At 38.3% G+C, this 24,086-nt stretch overlaps 2 protein-coding genes across 5 annotated transcripts; one reads left to right on the top strand and one right to left on the bottom strand.

The window, feature by feature from the left end:
* The first annotated feature begins 387 nt into the window (after positions 1–387).
* LOC103418249 (glutamate receptor 3.6-like) lies at positions 388–5,181 on the top strand. 4 transcript variants are annotated; one of them, XM_029089899.2, is made up of 8 exons: positions 388–584; positions 749–857; positions 1,364–1,742; positions 1,868–3,219; positions 3,304–3,584; positions 3,729–3,760; positions 3,879–4,285; positions 4,413–5,181. In XM_029089899.2, exons 3-8 carry the CDS (start codon positions 1,457–1,459, stop codon positions 4,890–4,892), a joined length of 2,838 nt encoding a protein of 945 aa, XP_028945732.1. In that variant the 5' UTR covers positions 388–584; positions 749–857; positions 1,364–1,456; the 3' UTR covers positions 4,893–5,181. The 4 variants fall into 4 exon arrangements, with proteins under 4 accessions (XP_028945732.1, XP_028945724.1, XP_028945725.1 ...); XM_029089892.2 differs by having other exon boundaries at positions 482–584; positions 749–941; XM_029089891.2 differs by lacking the exon at positions 749–857 and having other exon boundaries at positions 397–584.
* Positions 5,182–5,587: 406 nt separating this feature from the next.
* LOC103434660 (serine/threonine-protein kinase/endoribonuclease IRE1a) lies at positions 5,588–10,030 on the bottom strand. The gene is made up of 7 exons (XM_070814887.1): positions 9,514–10,030; positions 9,106–9,310; positions 7,143–8,398; positions 6,803–6,974; positions 6,427–6,674; positions 5,986–6,289; positions 5,588–5,890 (listed from the first exon to the last, which is right to left on the bottom strand). Exons 1-7 carry the CDS (start codon positions 9,849–9,851, stop codon positions 5,744–5,746), a joined length of 2,670 nt encoding a protein of 889 aa, XP_070670988.1. The 5' UTR covers positions 9,852–10,030; the 3' UTR covers positions 5,588–5,743.
* Between the last annotated feature and the right edge of the window lie 14,056 nt (positions 10,031–24,086).

Below are 24,086 nucleotides of genomic sequence, written 5' to 3'. Positions count from 1 at the left end.
AAAAACATGTTAAAATTTTGTCAAGATTCATGTGCTTCTTATAAAAATAATTGAAAACCTTTATTGAATAAGCATATGACATGTTTTTCTATAAAGCACTTTTAGTTGTCACCGCATAATTTAACGTATTCTATTTTTTATTACCAATGACTATACGGTTTTGTGATATCCAGTTTTTACTTTGTTAAAAGTAATGTTCTTATCTTAGTCATGACGGTAATCAAACCAGAATGATTAGAGTTGTAAATTAGGTCACTTGGTTGAGGTATCGTTCAAAAAATTCTACCTATTAATTAGGGTAATTACAAAAGATAAAGACAAATCAAATCATATCGTACATACATTTTGTGTACCTTTTTTATCAACTTATCACTTGGTGGCAGAAACATCCAAAACGGAGATAAGAATCTTGCAACAAGAATTCTTGATGAGAATTAGACACCTCCCAACTTTAAAATGTGAAAGGAGGAAACTGGACATCCGCAAACACCATTTCTGTTTCCACTGAAGATTCAGAGGTCGTCATCATGATGTCATGGAGCAACACCTCTGCAGGGCCAACAAAGTCTCTCTCTTCATACCTGGTATTAATTTCCAACCCCACGTTAGAAGCATGCGAATCATAATATTATATCTCTCAATAATACATGGGAATCTTCAGAACATTCTATTAATGTTTGACAAAATGCATAAAGTTCCAACCTTTATTATTATTTTTTTCATTTTATATGCCTTTCTTGTTCTTTAGATACAAACCCAGTTGGCCAAGTTTTCGGTTTTAGTTGTTCTTGCCTTGAGGAGTGAACTTTGATGCAACAGAGATGTCACTGTGACGGAAATGGGTTTTCTCCAAAAGGGTTTGTGTGTTTTGGGCCAGTTCTTTGGATTAAGTTAATGGCTTCTGTGTTAGTTGTCTTTTCATTTGGAATCAATATTCTCAGGTTTTTTTTTCCCTTGATTAACTGCTTTTTTTACTTTGTTTAATTGCCTTTTACTGTTGAATTGAATGTACCTAATATATGCATCGTGTTGTAAACCCCACAAATCAAAATTCTCTTTTTTGAGAGCTCTTGCTTTTCCCTCAAAGTAAGCACTTTCCTCACAGGCTGCTTTTTTAGTTCAATTTTTGCCTCTGTTAGCTGCTTTCATTAGCTTTTCCACTTATTAATTAGCTTTTGTGTTCACGATTGGATCTACTTGTTAATGATAATTTCTGCTTCTTAAACCCTGTTTTATCCACTTCTTCTGGAGCTTATGCTGTTGTGCTTAAATCTGCAGATTCTTTTAGCACCTATGTTTCTTCATGTTATTGGATGAATTTTTTAGTGTCTTGCTTATTTTTCGATGTTTTTCGATTTTGTAGTGTTAGAGTATGAACTGCAGTTGATTATTTTATATCACTTTCTGGGAGGTCGGTTTGCTTCCTTGGCAAAGAAAGGTGAAAATTTTAGGGTTCATGGTTGAACAGTTAGCCATGAGTATAGTTTGGATGTTGGTGTTGATGATTTTCTGTAGTGGGTTTGCCTCAAATGGTGCCAGCACCACCAATGTCTCCACTAGACCAGATGTTGTGAAACTCGGGGCGATTTTCTCTTTCGATGCCCTTATTGGCAAAGTTGCCAAAGTGGCAATAGAAGCCGCAGTCGAAGATGTGAATTCTGATCCATCTGTTCTTGGTGGAACCAAGATGAAAGTTACAATGCAGGACTCAAATTACAGTGGACTTCTGGGCCTTATTGAAGGTACTTCTTCCGAATTTGCTCAAAGTTCTAAAATTTTCTCTTACATTGTAATATACAGGTATTAGGATCGCTGATTCATTGATAAGTTAACAAACTAAGGTTCTTTATTCTATGATTGTCTGCAGCCTTACGGTTCATGGAGGAAGACACAATGGCGATAATTGGACCGCTGAATGCTGTCACGGCTCATATATTATCTCATATTGCAAATGAGCTCCTAGTTCCTCTAGTATCATTTTCGGTAACAGACCCCACGCTGTCAGCACTTCAGTATCCTTTCTTTGTTAGAACTGTCCAAAACGGTCTTTATCAAATGGCTGCGATAGCAGATATGGTTGATCACTACGGATGGAGAGAGGTAATTGCACTCTATGTTGACGATGACCATGGGAGAAATGGGATTACTGCATTATCAAATAAGCTTGCTGAGAAACGATGCAGGATATCATACAAGGCGCCATTGGTCCTTGATTCTAACCGGGATAGCATCACTGATGTACTGGTTAAAGTGGGTTTAACAGAGTCTCGGATTATTGTTGTTCATGCTTATGACAGTTGGGGTTCTCTGGTGTTCGAAGTGGCCAAGTATCTTGGCATGATGGGAACTGGATATGTCTGGATAGCCACCAGTTGGCTTTCTACTTTAATAGATACCAACTCTCCCCTCCCTTCAGGCACGATGGATGATATGCAGGGAGTTCTAACATTGCGCATGTACACGCCAGAGACAGAACTGAAGCGAAAATTTGTTTCAAGGTGGAGCAACTTGACTAGTGGACGTACATCTAAAGGCCCAATGGGGTTGAATGCTTACGGTCTTTATGCCTACGATACTGTGTGGTTGCTTGCTCATGCAATTAATGCCTTTTTTGATCAAGGGGGAAACCTTTCATTCTCAAATGATTCAAGGTTGACTCAGCTTCGCGGAGGGGAGCTAAATCTTGATGCTCTGAGCATCTTTAATGGAGGCAATCTGTTTTTGAAAAACATTTTGCAGGTTAATATGACTGGTGTATCTGGCCAGATAATGTTTACTCCACAAAAAGACCTCGTTCATCCTGCATTGGAGATCATAAATGTGATTGGATCGGGGATTAGGAAGGTTGGTTATTGGTCCAATTTTTCGGGATTATCAGTTGTGCCTCCAGAAACACTTTACACAAAGGCACCAAATCATTCTAATTCAAGTGATAAACTGTACGGTGTGGTTTGGCCTGGACAAACAACACAGAAGCCTCGTGGTTGGGTGTTTCCAAACAACGGAAGGCACTTGAGGTTTGGAGTCTCAAGACGTGTTAGTTTTCGTGAATTCGTTTCATACACAGATGGCAATGACATGTTCACTGGGTACTGCATAGATGTTTTTACTGCTGCATTGAACTCGTTGCCCTATGCTGTCCCATACAAACTAATTCCCTTCGGTGATGGCCATAAGAACCCAAGTGTCACTGAGCTTGTGCACAAAATCCAAACGGGTGTGAGTATCATTGTATGCAGAACATTTCCTAAAACCTCAGAAGGTAAATGTTTTTCTGATTTTCTCGTATCTTGTTACATATAGGAATTCGATGGAGCAATAAGTGACATTGCAATCACCACCAACCGAACAAGGATGGCGGATTTTACGCAGCCATATATCGAATCTGGGCTAGTAGTAGTTGCATCTGTTAAGCCAACATTGAATTCAAATCCTTGGGCTTTCCTGAGGCCATTCAGTCCACTAATGTGGGGCGTCACAGCCGCCTTCTTTCTCATTGTTGGAACAGTTGTTTGGATTTTAGAGCATAGGCAGAATGATGAATTTCGGGGGCCTCCTAAAAGACAACTTGTCACGATTCTGTGGTAAGTAATTAAGAACTATATCCTGTCGTCTAATACTTGGTGTCATTTTCTCATCGTATCTCTTTGTAGAGCTACTCGTGTTACGAATTTTATCTTCTTGATGTAATCCCAAAATCACTAACAATCCGTGCTTCCTTTCTGCAGGTTTAGCTTTTCGACTTGGTTCTTTGCACATAGTAAGTAAATTTGAACTAATTCGGTACATCTCTTAGCAACCATGGATAAATTGCAGCTTCAGCAATGCTAATCTACTCTTTTTTCTTCTTCTTTTTTTCTGATTGGGATCTTGTGCAGGAGAAAATACAGTTAGCACCCTCGGTCGCTTAGTTCTAATTATATGGCTGTTTGTTGTTCTTATAATCAACTCAAGCTACACTGCAAGTTTGACCTCAATCCTTACAGTGCAAAGGCTTTCTTCCTCTATCAAAGGCCTTGAAGATTTGCTTTCAAGCAACGATCCCATTGGCTACCAGCAGGGTTCATTTGCCCGGAATTATCTAATTGATGAACTCAACGTTGACGAGTCCAGACTCGTTCCTCTTATCACGCCAGAAGACTATGCCAAAGCCTTGAAAGATGGTCCCCATAAAGGTGGTGTCACTGCAGTGATTGACGAGCGTGCATTCATTGAGCTATTCCTCGCAAGCAGATGTGAATTCAGTGTTGTGGGTCAAGAGTTCACCAAAACCGGTTGGGGATTTGTGAGTTTCTCTTTTAGATAGTCTGACATGTTGCGTTATCAAATTGTCAATCTATAGACATTCAAACAAGTATTCGTTGATACAGTTTACACGATCTGACAAGAATGCATTGTTCATTTCAAATCAGGCTTTTGCGAGGGACTCGCCTTTAGCGGTGGACCTGTCTACTGCACTTCTGAAGCTGTCGGAGAACGGGGATCTACAAAGGATCTATGATAAATGGCTTATGAGAACTCCTTGTGCCTCAAATGGTGGAAAGCTGCAAGTCGACAGGCTTCAACTCAAAAGCTTCAGGGGCCTCTTTATTATTTGTGGTGCAGCTTGCTTACTTGCACTCGCTATATATTTCTGTATTATGCTGCGCCAGTTCAGCAGGCACTACACCGAGGAACTGGTCTCTACTGGTGGCTCCACGTCCGCACGCGTTCAAACATTTCTCACATTTGTTGATGAGAAGGAAGAGGAAGTGAAAAGCCGGTCGAAAAGAAGACGAATGGAGAGGTTATCAAATAGAAGCGCGGATGATGAAGCGATGTCTAGCTCGAAAAGAAGACACCTTGATCAATCATCTTCAAGTCCGACTTTTGATAATGGTAATCCTGCCTGATCAGAACCATTTAACTCCAAGTAGGACTTCATGAGGGCTCGTCTGATACAAATAAGTTCTTAATACAAGCGATATTTGGGAGTGGAAATCGAGCTTAGGAGCTCACGTGCATGAGATGAATGCTCTAAACCATCTAAACTACAGTCCCGCTGCGATACTTAGAAGCATGTGTGTATAACTCATGTCATTATATATCTTTCATGCTACATTACTCTTATGGGAATGCTTGGGCAAAGCTCTTTGGCAAAGTTAAAAGTATACAAATATATGCAGAATGACATGAAATCTACCTTGCTCTTATTTTATACAAACATGAAATTATCCGACGCTAATCACAATTTGAAATGCGAGCATAAATTTTTTCCTCCTATTTTTAATGAGTAGTTAGTTATTCATGTACGTATGCCAGACTGTAATCGACATAAATATAAGAATTCCTCCTTGGGAGAGAAGCGAAACAAAGTCAAATCCAATTTCATCCAACGTGGTTTAACAAGTGAAACTCCGACCCAAAAAATTTGGAGGTGGACCAAAAAGTTGAGTTTTACTCATCTACGTTTTATAATATAAATCAACAACACGAGTAACATGCAATAAAGCATGTAAAAATTAGTAACACATAAATCACGTGACCGTGTGACGGTACATCGAAAAATTTCTCAAGAGTTTGGGGGAAGGGGAAACAACAGCTGGGATGAGACGTGTTTCTAAACTTTATTCATTCAGTAGGAAGCTATCCTTAAATTATTTAAGGAGAATGATATACATAATAATATATTTAATATTATTTACAGCTGCATTTACACGTAGACAAATAGTAAATATGGAACATTAATACATTACCACAAGCGTTAATCTGCATTGCTTTTGAAATACTTTCCGAAGCATTCTTCTTCTCTACAGTTTTGGCACACAACTTTGTATACTTCAATCAGAAGTCTCGGGAACCGACTTGCAAAGTAGAAATCGAATCCTTCTGGAACTGGTCCGACGAGTTCCTGATAAAGTGGCCGGAAAAGAAGAGAGTAAACATCGCCGGTTCACGCACATAGAAAGCTTAAGCAGGAGAGGAAACTGAAGATGGAAAAAAAACCTGAATTTGATTTGGAAGCTCTCTGTAGTGATTTGATTTGTTTCGAATGACTCGCAATAAGTCTCGAACACTGTCAAACTTGTACCGCCTGTAATTACCGATGTTTGTGAGAAATGCAGGCTCCATCTTTTCATCCCACTTCCCACCCAAAGCGATGGGTGCAATACTTTCTAGCGCTCTCAAAACACCAGAGTTAGCCTCTCTATCTTCCAATTCTACCCTATCACTGGAGTCGCGAAGAAACGAGAGTCTTGTCTCGGAGTTCCAAAAAAGAGGATGGAGCAGCACTTCCGATACCTTTGGCCTGGAAACAAATCAAGAATATTTTAGTAAACGAACATTTCAACATGTCTTTGATTAAATATGGCTAAAAAAAAATTCCTTCCAGTGGTGCTATATACTTCTTCCTAAAAATTCATTAAGAGAAACTAATACTCTTACCTTATCTCCGGGTCGGGGTTTAATAAACGAGATATAAGATCTACAGCTTCAGGAATATGCTCTACCAAGAAGAGATCCATTTGGTTCTTTACAATATTTATATCACGTTCAAGCTGATCACCGAATGGATGTCTACCACCTGTGATGCAATAAAATAGGAGACAACCTAAACTAAACATATCCACTGCACGTGTTTGCCGCCCGTGGAGAAGCTGTTCAGGCGCTTGCCAACCCGAACTGCCACAACCTGCAATCAAGTAACTAACATTTAAGATTTGTAATTCAGATTTTGAAGATGAACTTGTACTAGAATTGATGAGAATATCATAGGTAGGGTGTTTAAAGTTTGTAAGTAGACAGGGAAAGAGTACTTTCCAGTAGCAAGATGACCCAAAGAAGACATGTCCCCGATAAGGCGCTTGCTAATACCCATGTCGGAAAGCTTTGCACATAAGGTTCTTTCCTTAATCAACAAAACATTTTGAGGCTTTAAGTCGCGATGAATGATCCCCATTTCATGCAAATGCACAAGACCAGAAACCACATCCCTGTGTTACGGACAAACGTAAAAGGTCAATAAGATGCTAAACCAATCTAATAACACATCAATTGACGTAACAATAACCACTGTCAATTGTTGAAAACCACCTAGTACCAAGAGATTGGTTATTATCCCTTGGTAAAGATCGTACCCAATAGTGGAATTTTTAACCAACCTCATTAATTTCAATAGTAGAAGCGACGGAAAGCCATCTATTTTCCACAAATTAACATCTGACATAATATTCTTCAATGACTTCAAGCGAACTTCGTTTTCAATCAGAACTCGTTTTGCATCTTCTTCTCCAGCTACTGGATTTTGAGAGGAATTTGGGCAAATTTGTATCAAATCATCCAAGTTGCAAATACAACGCTCCAGAGAGATATAGACAAAATCTTTATCATAGTCCACTCCATACCATCTTACTATGTTTGGGTGTCGGTCAGATGCAATAAGATTCTGAATCTCTTTAAAGGCCATGTCATGATGGGCTAATACAAGGCGTTTTACAGCAACAGGTCGACCTTCATAAACTCCCTCTAGGACAATGGTACCATTACTTCCCTTAGAAATTTCTGTACTTGAAATCACTAGTTTACCAATCCTGCGACCATTAGTACCACCATCAAAGAGTTTGTTAAGAAATGGCAATATCTTGTTATCACCTTCGGTGTGTGTTAAAGCTTCCTCATCTTGAGATAATACACTTTCCTCTTTTCTTTCAACAATTCCATTTTTTCCCAATTTCCTACTCTTCTTCCTCTTGGACGGTGAAGCTTTCGGATCAGGCTTTTGACCATTAACCAGAAAAACAAAGTGGTAAACAACAAAGCCCATGAGGATTACAAACAAAAACGCGAGAGCAAATGCTTTTGACCAATGAAGAAACATATTGTGAACCTCAGGCTTTGAAGGAACAACCAGATCTTTTTTGTTCAAAGGAACAACCAGATCTGAAGCAGACTTTTTTACCACAGTTTCTGCCCGTTGATGCTCTAATGATCCATGATCTCGCTCGCGCTTAACAAGTGCTTTTGACTGACAGTCAAACGGTAATGCAATCTGACTGCCAGTTTTAGAACCACGAATCAGATTCTCAATATCTTTGCAAGGGATAGCAGCCCTGATTTCAGCAATTGTCATATTCCAAGATACTTCCTCTGAATACGGATGGTAAGACACCAAGTAATAATCTATTCTGAAGAATACTATTCGCGGCTCACCAGCATTTCCATTTATCAAACTGGGCTTGACAAACTTCTTTCGATCTCTAACATGATCTTCGGATAGAGTGTATGAGCGGTATACCTTTCCGGTAAAAAGACCAACCTCAAAGAAAGTGACCTTCTTATGTCCAAGTGTAACTGATCCATCCTCCTCCACCTTAGGCGTTTTTTTATCCACATACTCAGCAATAGTCGATGGAATTTTCTGCAAGTACATGCAAGTCAATGATCAGTGTATAAAAAGCAATGACAACCCATCCCCCTTTCCCATAAAAAGGTCACAGTTTCTACAAGCAACAAACACTCGGATATAAATAAACTTCTACACAGTATCCACATCATCATCTTGTAAGCAGCAAAAGGTGCTTTTTTGGGAATGATCATATTTAGTATGTGTCATAATCCAGAAACTTTAACTTGGTAGGGAACATCTTGCAGCTATGAGCCCCGAATGCAAGAAAAATGAGGAATCAAAGGCAGTAGTAATTTTGTCTCTCCAACAACACTTATACATAAAACAACAGAAAACCAAGATGCAATTGTCTATTTAGATATGGAAAGATAGTTAGGCACCCCATTTGTATTATCAATAAAACGAAGCTTACGGTAACATAACATAAACACCAAAAAAAATGGACTAATTACACCCACAAAACTGCAATTAGGTAACATTCATCAAAGATTCCACGGACTCCACTGCAGGCCTCGTGAATCTTAAATTGCATTACCAAAGTCACCAACTTTGCCATTTCATTGTTAAAACAAACTAGATGCAACAATCCTAAGACAAATCTCACAACTATACAATCACATCCAAATGATAATATCAATTAATTCAGAGCAACGCCGATTTAATCATAAACGAAAAAAATGCAATAATAAACAAAACACAGTGGCATTTCGATGACATACCCGTCGACCAAAATGATCGCTGTGCTCGTACAAGTCCCAGTCATCACCACAATATATGAAGTACCCACTACTGCTTTGAGCCTGATAGGAACTGTAAATTGGCGGCCCCGAATCAAACGCCCATCTTACTCCCATCAAATTTCTATCCACTAATTGTATTGTTCCATCCAGTAGAGCAACTAATGCAGTTCTAGGCTCATCCTCCCTATCCACATTAACCCAGAAAAATTCAAACTTCAAATCGAAATTCAAATCAACATTGACCCAAAAAAAATTCAAACTTCGAATCGAATTCATAATTAATATCGACCTAACAAAATATTCAATTAATCGAATCGAAATTAATATGAACTAATTAAAAAAAAAAGGAATTTAAGCAATTGAAAGGAAGGAACTGAGTCAACTGACGTATGGGAGTGAAGTCTTCGGCTTGGAGAGCGAGAGACGACTTCGAGCTCCTTCTGCTGCGACCCCAACGGCTGCAATGCCCTGCTCTCCCCGCTCTCCCAGTTCAAAACGTCGCCGTCTCTAGTCTGGTAAAACACCGGAAGCTCCAACTGGCTGCTGCTGACCGAGTTCAAAACGGCGCCGTCATAGCTCCGAGGCGGACCGATAATCTGGAAGTCGATGAGATCCGAAACGTCGGCGTTTCGGATGAGAAAACAGGCGATCAGTGATACGATTAGGATAAATATCGGAATCGAATTGCGGCGATCCATCGGAGGAGATTGGATGGACAAGAACATGACGCGTATCGATTATTTAGCTGAGGGGTTTTTGGATTTTGGGGATTCGAAGCGTCGGAGATTCGAAGCGTCGGCGGACCATCCACTCTTAGGATCTCCGACTCCGTACGGCTGCGTTGCCTGTCGGGATGTATTTCTCGCGAATGATTTTCTACACATTTTCGTATTTAATTTTGGTTTTGGAAAAATTAAATAAGAAAATAAATTGAATTTCTTTGACTTTGATTAGGACAAACAAGGGGTTTAATTAACAGTAGCATACGCGCGCGCACAGTGTCTGAGAAAATTTTTTATTTTTGTTTTTTCAAATAGAATGAAAGAGGAAGAGAACAATAGAGAATATGAGAGTGTAAAATTTATTTTTTATTTTTTAATTTTTAATTAGAGATATATTATGATTACATGTAGATGAGGTTTTGAAAAAAAAAACAACAAAATTTGTTGCGTAAAATTACATTTCTACTTTATATTTTTTATCCATATTTTATTTTAATTAGATGGTTAAACTGATAATTATATAGGATTTTGGTTAACAATGAATATTATATTAATTAGTAAAAAGATTTTTATCAACTCGTTAGTCAAAATAAGTCACTTTGTTAAAAAAAAATTAACAAAATGATACTAAAAAAGGTTAAAAATTGTTTGGGAGTTGGTAATTTTCTTTTTTACTCTCTATTAAATTATTTAGGCGATTTAAGACAGTGTGTACGTTTTTTTTGCATTAACATTCATATTTCTTAATCGTAAAATAGTGTTTATATATGCATGCAAATTAAATATTAAAATGTGAAATTGTTGATATTACGAACTTGTCATTGATTATCATATGAGTATTTCAATTTCATGCAAGTTTTATTTATTTATAATAATATAATATAATATATCAATTTGTTAAGAGAAACATAATATTGCTATAAGAAACGAAGATATGAAATTTGACTACAATACTTACATGTATTTAATACAATTACTAGCCTATTCCATTTGAAGATTTACCATTTTAGTAAATAATAAGAAAAAAAAATTGACACACTCCGACCGGAGTCGAGGTGTGCTGGTTGTCACTCGAATGTGACGTAATCAAAAGTGTAAGTGATGTAAAAATGTGAATAAATTAAAACCCAAAACTAGAACTTAATTAAACTAAGAAAAGTGAGTGTGCAGTAGTGGGTAGAACCCATAGAGTACAATTACTTAGAGAATAGGTAACAAAAGAGTGCAATCAGAATTAATTATAATGCTTAGTACATAACCAGGAAAAGACCCTACATTTATTTAGATATGTTAGAATCCGCCAGAGTTTCCTCATATGCCACGGATAATTCAGCTATCTAAGACATGGAGGGGCGAAAAATAAAAAGGTTAGTGGGCACAAAAACAAAGGTTTATAAAACACATTTATTTTCCGAACATACTAATCCCTCGCTGTAAAACATGTATAGTTTCTAGAAAAATCATACTATGTATAAGTATGAAAACAACAGTAAATAAAAATAATGCCATAACTATCTCACTAATAATAATAATGTTAGAAATAGGCCAAACTACGATATCATAACAATAGCATAATGAAAACAGGTTGCTCATCAATCTACGCTAGCACACGAGTTCATGCATATAGTTTCTGACATGAAGAGGACTGTGGTGCAATATATAAGTACGCTATAGTGTTACAATCACGTAAAGACAAACGATAATCGCGGTCACCTACGAGTCGGAGTTGCCTAATACAACTTGTAAGACAGGACTGACACTTACTTGGATCCAAGGCGAGCGTGCAATGTAGAGGTGAACATATATGTGAAAGACTAGCCTTGGCCCCGGGTGAGCACTAACATCGGAGTGCAGCAATGATGAGCAGACTACATAAATATTAACATGTTATAACCATTCAATAATTCTAGTCAACAATACAACCTTGCATGTGTATCCCGTAAGGTTGTTTTAGTGTTCCATAGCATTATAACGTTTCTTATAACATTCTTTAATCATGGCATAATCATGGCGTAATAGGCGTAATATCAATCTAAAAACAACAGTGGCATGATATGCATAAATCCATTCAAAAGCATTTGTGGAAACTATAAAGTTTATATATAATATATATGAAAACAAATGTCCACTCACTGATACGTGGTCGGATTGTAGCATCCTAACCTCGCTTGACCTCGTACGTCATTTGGATAATTTTCACCTATATGTGAAATAACTAAACTAATAAATTAAATATGACATATTAAAAAAGGCTAGGCAAATCTCTCATACTTTGCTCAAACAGAAGGTTTAAATATACGAAAATGATCTACACGATGACACGAACCCGCACGTGTCAACCACTCGCAGGCTAGCCCACAAACACACGTGCCCCCATGCACAAGTCAGTGGCTAACATACATCAGGAATATTTAGACTTGACGGAATATTCCGTTAAACAATTAACAGAGTTTAACGGCGTTACCTGATGCCGTTAGAATATTCCGTCAACTTTGATGGAATATTCGTCGTCTTCTCCGGTGGACCTTCGTCAGTCGCCGCCGTCCGCCACCGTATACCAGATCATTGAGCAAGTTGGTGAAGTTGCTTATCGACTTTATCTACCCCCTAGAGTTGTTGAGAGTGCATAATATGTTCCACATGTTGATAATACAGAGATACGTCTCTGATATGTCACATGTGATTCCTCTTCAGTCGTTAAAGATTAATCCAAATTTGACTAAAGATTAATCCAGATTTGACTTATGATGAGGTTCCAGTGACGATTATTGACTAGAAAGACAAAGTTCTTAGGAACAAGATCGTTTGTATAGTGAAAGTCTTATGCAGAAACCACTATGTTGAGGAAACTACTTGGGAGATAGAGGAATGTATATGAAATCTTTATCCATGCTTGTGCTTTGATTATGATCTGTAGTAGTGTTGAAATTTCGAGGATGAAATTTTCTTAAGAGGGATAGATTGTGATGACCCGTCCCTATTTTCTATGTAATTTCTCCCCGGCAGTGTAAATTGACATTTATACCCTTGTTGGTAAAGTGACGTGGATGTATTATTCAACGTTTATTTTATTTTTCCTAGTCTTAATTAAATAGTACTCGTCGTTACGATCGCGTGAGCACGAGGTAGACTCGAATTGGAGCTGTAACGAAAAAGTTATGCTCAGTCAAAGTACATTAACTGCGGGGTAAAATTGTACATGGGTGCATGTTAATTATTCAGTGTTGGAAACACTGTTTTTGGTAAGGGGATAGATTTTTTGAGTACTTTTACGGTGCAAATATGAAAAACCTTATCTTCTCTTCTTTTTAAATTGAACCTGTGTCCCCCATTTCACTCACAACCAATCATTTTCCTTCATTTCACTATTCACCAATCAACATCTCTCCACAATTCCCTCACCAACCAGAGAACCCACTCCTCACACCTCTCCCATAATCAAAGATTGCTCCCTCATTCTCTCTTTCTTCTCATTTTCTCTCACCGAAACTCTCATTTTCCCTGCAACCTTCTAAAACGATGTCAAAACTTCATAAATCGAACTCCAAATCACCTTCATCATGTTCCTCTCATCATCACGAATCCAGTCGTACCAACTGATCACGAAATGGATGAGTTTTAACCTGTCAATGCGGAAGGTTGGTCTGACTAGGTGAGTTTTCCCTCCGACGAGTTTCAGGCTGAGTTACAAGGTTTTAGGATGTGGGGAAGCTTTTACACAACTCCCTAGGGTCCCTAGACTAAGTTTGGAGTCGAGTCGACGTCGAAACAAGCGAGTTTGAGAAGTTGAGTTTTAGGCCGAAACTTTCGAGGCATTTTCATGCCTCTTCCCATCCATCTTTGGACCTCCAAAAGGTATAGACTTGTTCTACTCCTCAAGAGCTTCATTTCCATATAAATTTCATAAAAAAATGGTTGAGAAATGAGCAAGTTATGAAGATTTGAATTTTTCCCCAGAAACAGGCGAAGTTATTTAGTTCCTGGCGAAACCAGACCTTCATTGGTCGCCACCGTTTGGTTTCGCTGGGAACTGGAAAACTTCGCCGATTTCTGGGGAAAAATTCAAATCTTCATAACTTGTTCATTTCTCAACCATTTTTTTATGAAATTTATATGGAAATGAAGCTTTTGAGGAGTAGAACAAGTCTATACCTTTTGGAAGTCCAAAGATGGACGAGAAGAGGCTTGAAAATGCTTCGAAAGTCTCGCCCTAAAACTCAACTCCTCGAACTCGCTTGTTTCGACGTCGACTTGATTCCAAACTTAGTCTAGAGATCTTAGGGAGTTGTGTAGAAGCTTCCCCATGTCCTAAAATCTTGTAACTCAGCCTGAAACTTGTCGGAGGGAAAACTCACGAAGTCGGACCTTCCGAGTTGATGGGTTAAAACTCGTCATTTTGTGATCGGTTGGTATGACTGGATTTGTGATGATGAGAGGAACACGATGAATGTGATATGGAGTTCGATTTGTAAAGTTTTGACGTCATTCTAGAGGGTTGTAGGGAAATGGAGAGTTTCGGTGACAGAGAATGAGAAGAGAGAGACTGAGAGAGCGAGGGAGTAGTCTGTGATTGGGGGAGAGGTGTGAGGCGTGGGTTCTCTGATTGGTGAGGGAATTGTGGACAAATGTTGATTGGTGAAGAGTGAAATGATGGAAAATGATTGGTTGTGAGTGAAATGGGGGACACATGTCCAATTTAAAAAGAAGAGAAGATAGGGCTTTTCAGATTTGCATTGTAAAAGTACTCAAAAAATCTATCCCCTTGTTAAAAACAGTGTTTCCCACATTGAATAATTAACACGCACGCATCTACAATTCTACTCGCTATTAATGTACTTTGACTGAGCGTAATTTTTTCGTTACAACTCCGATTCGGGTCTAACTCGCCCTCACGCGATCGTAACGACGAGTACTATTTAATTACGCTACTAGGAAAAATAAAATAAACGCTGAATAATACATCCACGTCACTTTGCCAACAAGGACATAAATATCAATTTACACATTCAGGGAGAAATTACATAGATCATATCAGCTCTAAATTTCTTTCAAAAAATACTTAAACGCTAAATTGAGAGAATGATTTTATAGATCAAGTTCAGTGTCACAACAACATAATCTAATGACTTAATTAATGGTCTTAGAGAGTCAAAGATTGTATTGAGGTTATGAACATTTTCCAGGTCATGCATTCAAGTAGTCCTCCCAATATCGCTTCGATGGAAAACATTTGTGGTGTGAGTGAGATATACATAAAAAAAAAAGGACATTAACAAAAGATGAGTATATAAAAAATCAAAAGACTTGGGAAATAGCCGAAATATTCAAATTTCAAGACTTTATTTTAAACCCACTACCTCTCAAATTAAATTTTAAACCGTCTCCTTCTTAGAATATTGCTTGTACTGGAAAAAAAAAAAAAATCTCAAACTTCAAATGATAAATCTGTCATCATCTAATCAATACAGGATCGCTATGTCCTCAATTGCATCCGTTCAACAATTAAGAAAGTAAATAAGTTCTCAATTGTTGTAAAATCGACTGTGGGTGCAGTGGAATAAATGAAACAAGACACAAATTTTACGAGGTTCCTCTACAGTCAGTGTGACTGGAGTACGTCCTCGGGGCAGCAGTGGTGCTTTCATTATAATTTAGAATAATAGGAGTACAAAGATAACTCTCTCTATTATCTCCTCTTATCTTCTTCTATTTTCTCTCTTCCTCTTCCTTCTCTCTCTTCCTCTTCCTTCCTTCCTCTCTTTCTTTCCCGTGAACCCTTCACATTCATCTATCTTTGTTGTGTTTCATAAGGCTTGCTTATATAGAAGCAAGTCACAAGCAGCATAGTAAAAGAAAATGAATGGGTTATTGGCCAGCCATCCATTCACCTTTACAACACTCCCCCTTGGATGGCCACAAGTCTTCTATTGACTCGTTAAAATCTTGATCTGTTTTGAATGCTCCTCCTGATGAGTATCTCCCCCTGATTTCAAATCATTTAGGTTGATCGTTGATCGTTCTGCTTTAGTCTCTTAGTAAGAAGAGTTGCTGAAAGAGTTGATTTACTTGTTGTTAACTTTCCACAGGCTTTTTCTTGAACTGGGTTGTAGGACTTTCTGCTAGACTTGCATCCAAAGGTCTGAATTTACTCCTTTGATCTGGAGCAGATTTGATTCAAGTGTGGTGGACACTTGATCTTGAATCGGACTTGTAATTTCTTTAAGGACCTTCGAAGCTTGATCTTGAATGAAATTGGACCATGAGGAGCTGCACGTGACAAGTGATCTTCGGCTTAGTTGGGGATGAATCAGCATATGTTCATTGCACTTGTCTCCCCATGCTTCAATGCATCATTTTCACTTTCCTTACTTGCTCCTTTTGCTTAAGTAGTATTTTCACTGCTTTCCCCCCTATGCATATGTGGCATCTTCTCTTGTAGGATTTGTCCCCTGGTGCAGAAGTGGAATGCAAACCTTTGCATTTGGATGGTTCATCACTTCTTGGTGACTGGAGACCCAACTCCAACCGTTGAAGATGACTACTCGAGAGCAATACTAGGTAAGCAATCAGGAAAGGTTCCAGGCAATCGGTTCCTTACCGGGAGTTTGAGTGGAGGTTCCGACATATTGATTTCCTTATCCTTGTCTTTGCAGGCAAGAACATGGACAAAGGAAAGGACAGGGAGATTGCATGATATGAGATAATCTTGCTCTGGTCCCTGAAGATATGTGATAATCTTGCTCTGGTGTGACATGTTTGAAGAAGTATTCTCGGAGAGGAAGAAAACTGAGTATTTCGAGATGCTATGTTGAAGATGCATTCTCGGAGATGAGGAAGAGTTAGGTATTCTTGCAGTGTTGCAGGTCTGCCTTGTTATGGAGAACAGAGGTCGACATATATAGAGATTTCTCAATAGCAAGTGGTGGTGCTGTGCTTTTACTCTTGTCAGCAACTGTGGTGTAAATAGAACAGTAAGATTTACGCGTTTTCAACTTTGTCAGAGATCTTTGACAAAATTGCACGCGACATCTGAAAAAGTTGGGATTACGTCTGAAAAATGCCAACGAACTTTATTCAGGAAAATCTGGCTTTTGAAATTCGGAGAGCGGTGCCTCTTCGATCTTTGAACAAGTGGCTCTGCTGCCTCTTCTTTTATAGAGACATCAATTGTGTTCAAGAGTATGCTCAGAAAGTTGCTGCCTGTAGAAATTTCCTCTATCTTGCACTTCTGAAATTTTATTTGACCTCTGTTTTTCCTTCATCATTTCTGAAAAATGACTTGCCCATCTAACATTTGCTTAGATTTGAGTCTTAGGAGTGATACAGATGAGCATGGTCAGGATAATATATGGCGCCCGTCCTTCTCATCTTCTAATGGTCCTCTTACGGTTGGGGACTCTGTGATGAAGAATAACATAACTGCTACTGTGGTAGCTAGGAATCTTCTCACTCCAAGGGATAACAAGATCCTTTCAGAACGGTCTGAAGAGTCGGCCGTTCAAGACTCCTTGGCTCTCAGTGTTCAGTGTGCTGGCTCTGTGTCCAATATGGGCCAACGCCTACTTGCTCAAACTCGCCAAATTAAATCATTGATGGCGGAGGTGGCAAGTCTTAAACAAGAGATCAGAGGGCTCAAGCACGAGAATAGGGTGTTACACGTGCTTGCAAATAGTTACTCTACGAGCATGAAAAGAAAGCTCGACCAACTGCAAGAATCCGAAAGTTGGATTCAAAGTGATCACCAAAGGTTCGTTGCTAGATTCCGAAAGCAACTGATGCCTTCCCCTTCTGGTGTTTTGCTAAGTACTGGGGTGCCACATGATCAATCTCCAGTGCCTCCCCCTTCTGGGGTACTTTCGAGTACTGAGGCTGCACATGAGTAACCTTTGTGAAGGCTCCATCTTGTTTGTTTGTTTTAACTCATGTGTATGTATATATCTGTAATTTCTTGGAGATATTAATAAATAAGCTTTATTTCATTCAATGTATTGTGCCAAATACAATAAAGCATATACTTCACTAAGATGTGGTACTTCTGGACCAAATATTAATTTATCTTTACCCTCACGAAGATAAATGATTATTCTTAGTGTCTTCATCATATGAGTATTCAACTCATAATCTTCAATCCATATGGTTCTTTTAATATCATAAATATCATGGATAAGATTCGTGTTGGTAGATTGTTCGATCTGCAGCTCGAGACAATAATTCCTTCAACACTTTATAATTTTTCTAGACTCTTCAAGAGTCCCAATTTAATATCATCAACTCTTCAAGAGTTATAATTTAATGTCATTGACTCTTGCAAGAGATTTTAGTATGTTGCAACAATATCATAATGATAGTACTCACTAAGGCAATTTATATCATCCATTGATATTGAGTTCATAATTTATGCTTTACCCTTCGGGGGCTTACTTCAAGCAATTTGAATCCTTCAGAGATTTTCTACACTTCATGACACATTTTCCTTTGGAATTTATACAGAGCAATTTGCTCCCATGTATATTTGAGGGATTTACTTATGGAGATATGATGTGGGTGACTCACAACCCTTCATATATAATTCTCCATTTATATGAACTCGTTTACAACCTTGTGTCATATCATGTAAGTGTATTACACTGTATTACAAATGCCCATATATAATCTCATTGGTTCAACATCCTTTGGCTATTTGTATTACATTCAAATATATAGGTCAATTTTTCCACGTTCTTACAAAATTGTAATGGAATTGCCTTTCTCCATTTTTTTGGCCAATAATTTTCCTTTTTGTCGACGAACAAAAGAGCGTGACTCAATATTAATACAGCTCATTGATGAATTTAGTAGCTACTTGTAAAAACCAAAATTACCATTGGTTATCATCAATCCGTGATCCCATATTCTCATGTGCATGCGCATGCATAAAAGCTTTTCATTTCTTTTGGATATCCATTGCCTCTTCAAGGGCATGGCACTATCTCTTCCAGGATAGTCGTAATTTAGAGAATTCGAATCATAACCTCATTTTGAGTGTTATGGAGCTTAGATTTTAACCTCCACTTTTGGGAGTTGAGTCATTGGAACCTATACGTCTATCATGCTATATGCATGAGACATCAACATTCCCATGTCCGCGGATTGTCATATCTGGGACGTATATCCATGTGACAACTGTCATGCTTCTGGCATGCAATAGTTTAGTAGTGCCATATTCTTCTTCTTTCAAATAACTAAACCTTTTGAGTCTAAAAGTCTGCCACGCTTCAGGCGTGTAACAGAGAAATCATTTACTGCCTCGCTAATTCTTGTAGGCACATTTGCAGCAAATCTATGTGTTTTCATCACTTTCTTGCATCATTAAATGCATCTGGCATTTTATTGATATATCGTTGCATCATTCAATTATTCTTACTTCATTTTCATGTTGATTGCTTCGTGAATCAAAATAAGACAAATTCTCTTCGTTCTTCTGGAACGGTCTTTTCTTATCATTCTTCTGGAATGATATTTTCTCATCGTTCTTTTGGAACAATGTTATTTTCTCCCCCTAATGACGGGAAAACTGTCTTATCAAAATCATAGTCCGCAAATCATGCGGTAGACATATCCCCAGTCAAGGGTTCCAAATATTGAATGATAGATGGTGCTCAACATCAATGCCTAATCTACGATGATACCTCATTTCAGTACGTTGTGGCAATCTTGCAGGCACATAGACAACACAACCAAAAACTCATGAAAGTATAATGCTTGGCTGGTTTCCAAACACGAGTTGTACTGAGAAGTATTGATGGTTGGTAACATGTCTCAACCGAATTAATAATGCATCATGTAAAGTTTACATGTTCCCATGTAGAAAATTGGCAATTTCATTTTCATGAGCAGAGCGTTGGTAATTGATTTCATTCGCTTAATAAAGGCTTCTGCTAAACCATTTTGAGTATGGACATAAGGAACTTCTGGTCCTTATTTAATAGTCTGTAAACTGAGACTCTTATGGCTTTTATTACAATTAAGTTAAAGCACTGCGGCACTTCAAACTTATGGTACTCATCTAGGAACTTCATGTCCTGATCTTCAGGATCAAGGGACTTCATGCTAGATCCTTTTGTATGATGGAACTTCGGGTCCAATCATTTTATATGATGAGGATCAAAAAACTGCAGGTTCTGATCTGATCAAGGAACTTCAGGTCCTGTATATACTCATAGTAACAAAAGATAAGTACAATAAATAAATTAAAGCAATAGACGGTAATTCCAGCCATAATGAATAAATTGCATTTAAGTAAATAAAATTTGTGACAAGGGCTTTAATTCAGCACCATCAAAACTTAAAGCAATAGGCGGTAAAACCGTCCATGGTAAATAAATTGCTTTAAAGTAAATAAAGCTTGTGACAAGGGCTTTGATTCAGCACCATTCACATAAATATCAAAGCTTTAAAGCAAAGGGTAATAATTCTACCCACTATAAATAAATTGCTTTAAATAAATAGAACTTGTGACATGGGCTTTAAACCAACACCATGCACATAAATATGCCAAAACAGAAAATGCAATGATTGTTGTAAAATCGACTGTGGGTGCAGTGGAATAAATGAAACAAGACACAAATTTTACGAGGTTCCTCTACAGTCAGTGTGACTGGAGTACGTCCTCGGGGCAGCAGTGGTGCTTTCATTATAATTTAGAATAATAGGAGTACAAAGATAACTCTCTCTATTATCTCCTATTATCTTCTTCTATTTTCTCTCTTCCTCTTCCTTCTCTCTCTTCCTCTTCCTTCCTTCCTCTCTTTCTTTCCCGTGAACCCTTCACATTCATCTATCTTTGTTGTGTTTCATAAGGCTTGCTTATATAGAAGCAAGTCACAAGCAGCATAGTAAAAGAAAATGAATGGGTTATTGGCCAGCCATCCATTCACCTTTACAACACTCCCCCTTGGATGGCCACAAGTCTTCTATTGACTCGTTAAAATCTTGATCTGTTTTGAATGCTCCTCCTGATGAGTATCTCCCCCTGATTTCAAATCATTTAGGTTGATCGTTGATCGTTCTGCTTTAGTCTCTTAGTAAGAAGAGTTGCTGAAAGAGTTGATTTACTTGTTGTTAACTTTCCACAGGCTTTTTCTTGAACTGGGTTGTAGGACTTTCTGCTAGACTTGCATCCAAAGGTCTGAATTTACTCCTTTGATCTGGAGCAGATTTGATTCAAGTGTGGTGGACACTTGATCTTGAATCGGACTTGTAATTTCTTTAAGGACCTTCGAAGCTTGATCTTGAATGAAATTGGACCATGAGGAGCTGCACGTGACAAGTGATCTTCGGCTTAGTTGGGGATGAATCAGCATATGTTCATTGCACTTGTCTCCCCATGCTTCAATGCATCATTTTCACTTTCCTTACTTGCTCCTTTTGCTTAAGTAGTATTTTCACTGCTTTCCCCCCTATGCATATGTGGCATCTTCTCTTGTAGGATTTGTCCCCTGGTGCAGAAGTGGAATGCAAACCTTTGCATTTGGATGGTTCATCACTTCTTGGTGACTGGAGACCCAACTCCAACCGTTGAAGATGACTACTCGAGAGCAATACTAGGTAAGCAATCAGGAAAGGTTCCAGGCAATCGGTTCCTTACCGGGAGTTTGAGTGGAGGTTCCGACATATTGATTTCCTTATCCTTGTCTTTGCAGGCAAGAACATGGACAAAGGAAAGGACAGGGAGATTGCATGATATGAGATAATCTTGCTCTGGTCCCTGAAGATATGTGATAATCTTGCTCTGGTGTGACATGTTTGAAGAAGTATTCTCGGAGAGGAAGAAAACTGAGTATTTCGAGATGCTATGTTGAAGATGCATTCTCGGAGATGAGGAAGAGTTAGGTATTCTTGCAGTGTTGCAGGTCTGCCTTGTTATGGAGAACAGAGGTCGACATATATAGAGATTTCTCAATAGCAAGTGGTGGTGCTGTGCTTTTACTCTTGTCAGCAACTGTGGTGTAAATAGAACAGTAAGATTTACGCGTTTTCAACTTTGTCAGAGATCTTTGACAAAATTGCACGCGACATCTGAAAAAGTTGGGATTACGTCTGAAAAATGCCAACGAACTTTATTCAGGAAAATCTGGCTTTTGAAATTCGGAGAGCGGTGCCTCTTCGATCTTTGAACAAGTGGCTCTGCTGCCTCTTCTTTTATAGAGACATCAATTGTGTTCAAGAGTATGCTCAGAAAGTTGCTGCCTGTAGAAATTTCCTCTATCTTGCACTTCTGAAATTTTATTTGACCTCTGTTTTTCCTTCATCATTTCTGAAAAATGACTTGCCCATCTAACATTTGCTTAGATTTGAGTCTTAGGAGTGATACAGATGAGCATGGTCAGGATAATATATGGCGCCCGTCCTTCTCATCTTCTAATGGTCCTCTTACGGTTGGGGACTCTGTGATGAAGAATAACATAACTGCTACTGTGGTAGCTAGGAATCTTCTCACTCCAAGGGATAACAAGATCCTTTCAGAACGGTCTGAAGAGTCGGCCGTTCAAGACTCCTTGGCTCTCAGTGTTCAGTGTGCTGGCTCTGTGTCCAATATGGGCCAACGCCTACTTGCTCAAACTCGCCAAATTAAATCATTGATGGCGGAGGTGGCAAGTCTTAAACAAGAGATCAGAGGGCTCAAGCACGAGAATAGGGTGTTACACGTGCTTGCAAATAGTTACTCTACGAGCATGAAAAGAAAGCTCGACCAACTGCAAGAATCCGAAAGTTGGATTCAAAGTGATCACCAAAGGTTCGTTGCTAGATTCCGAAAGCAACTGATGCCTTCCCCTTCTGGTGTTTTGCTAAGTACTGGGGTGCCACATGATCAATCTCCAGTGCCTCCCCCTTCTGGGGTACTTTCGAGTACTGAGGCTGCACATGAGTAACCTTTGTGAAGGCTCCATCTTGTTTGTTTGTTTTAACTCATGTGTATGTATATATCTGTAATTTCTTGGAGATATTAATAAATAAGCTTTATTTCATTCAATGTATTGTGCCAAATACAATAAAGCATATACTTCACTAAGATGTGGTACTTCTGGACCAAATATTAATTTATCTTTACCCTCACGAAGATAAATGATTATTCTTAGTGTCTTCATCATATGAGTATTCAACTCATAATCTTCAATCCATATGGTTCTTTTAATATCATAAATATCATGGATAAGATTCGTGTTGGTAGATTGTTCGATCTGCAGCTCGAGACAATAATTCCTTCAACACTTTATAATTTTTCTAGACTCTTCAAGAGTCCCAATTTAATATCATCAACTCTTCAAGAGTTATAATTTAATGTCATTGACTCTTGCAAGAGATTTTAGTATGTTGCAACAATATCATAATGATAGTACTCACTAAGGCAATTTATATCATCCATTGATATTGAGTTCATAATTTATGCTTTACCCTTCGGGGGCTTACTTCAAGCAATTTGAATCCTTCAGAGATTTTCTACACTTCATGACACATTTTCCTTTGGAATTTATACAGAGCAATTTGCTCCCATGTATATTTGAGGGATTTACTTATGGAGATATGATGTGGGTGACTCACAACCCTTCATATATAATTCTCCATTTATATGAACTCGTTTACAACCTTGTGTCATATCATGTAAGTGTATTACACTGTATTACAAATGCCCATATATAATCTCATTGGTTCAACATCCTTTGGCTATTTGTATTACATTCAAATATATAGGTCAATTTTTCCACGTTCTTACAAAATTGTAATGGAATTGCCTTTCTCCATTTTTTTGGCCAATAATTTTCCTTTTTGTCGACGAACAAAAGAGCGTGACTCAATATTAATACAGCTCATTGATGAATTTAGTAGCTACTTGTAAAAACCAAAATTACCATTGGTTATCATCAATCCGTGATCCCATATTCTCATGTGCATGCGCATGCATAAAAGCTTTTCATTTCTTTTGGATATCCATTGCCTCTTCAAGGGCATGGCACTATCTCTTCCAGGATAGTCGTAATTTAGAGAATTCGAATCATAACCTCATTTTGAGTGTTATGGAGCTTAGATTTTAACCTCCACTTTTGGGAGTTGAGTCATTGGAACCTATACGTCTATCATGCTATATGCATGAGACATCAACATTCCCATGTCCGCGGATTGTCATATCTGGGACGTATATCCATGTGACAACTGTCATGCTTCTGGCATGCAATAGTTTAGTAGTGCCATATTCTTCTT

This window comes from Malus domestica, chromosome 02 (assembly GCF_042453785.1).
Source record: "Malus domestica chromosome 02, GDT2T_hap1".
Taxonomy (NCBI): Eukaryota; Viridiplantae; Streptophyta; class Magnoliopsida; order Rosales; family Rosaceae; genus Malus; species Malus domestica.
Note: the sequence above shows the minus strand (reverse complement) of the source record. Positions and strands in the feature narration are given on the sequence as shown.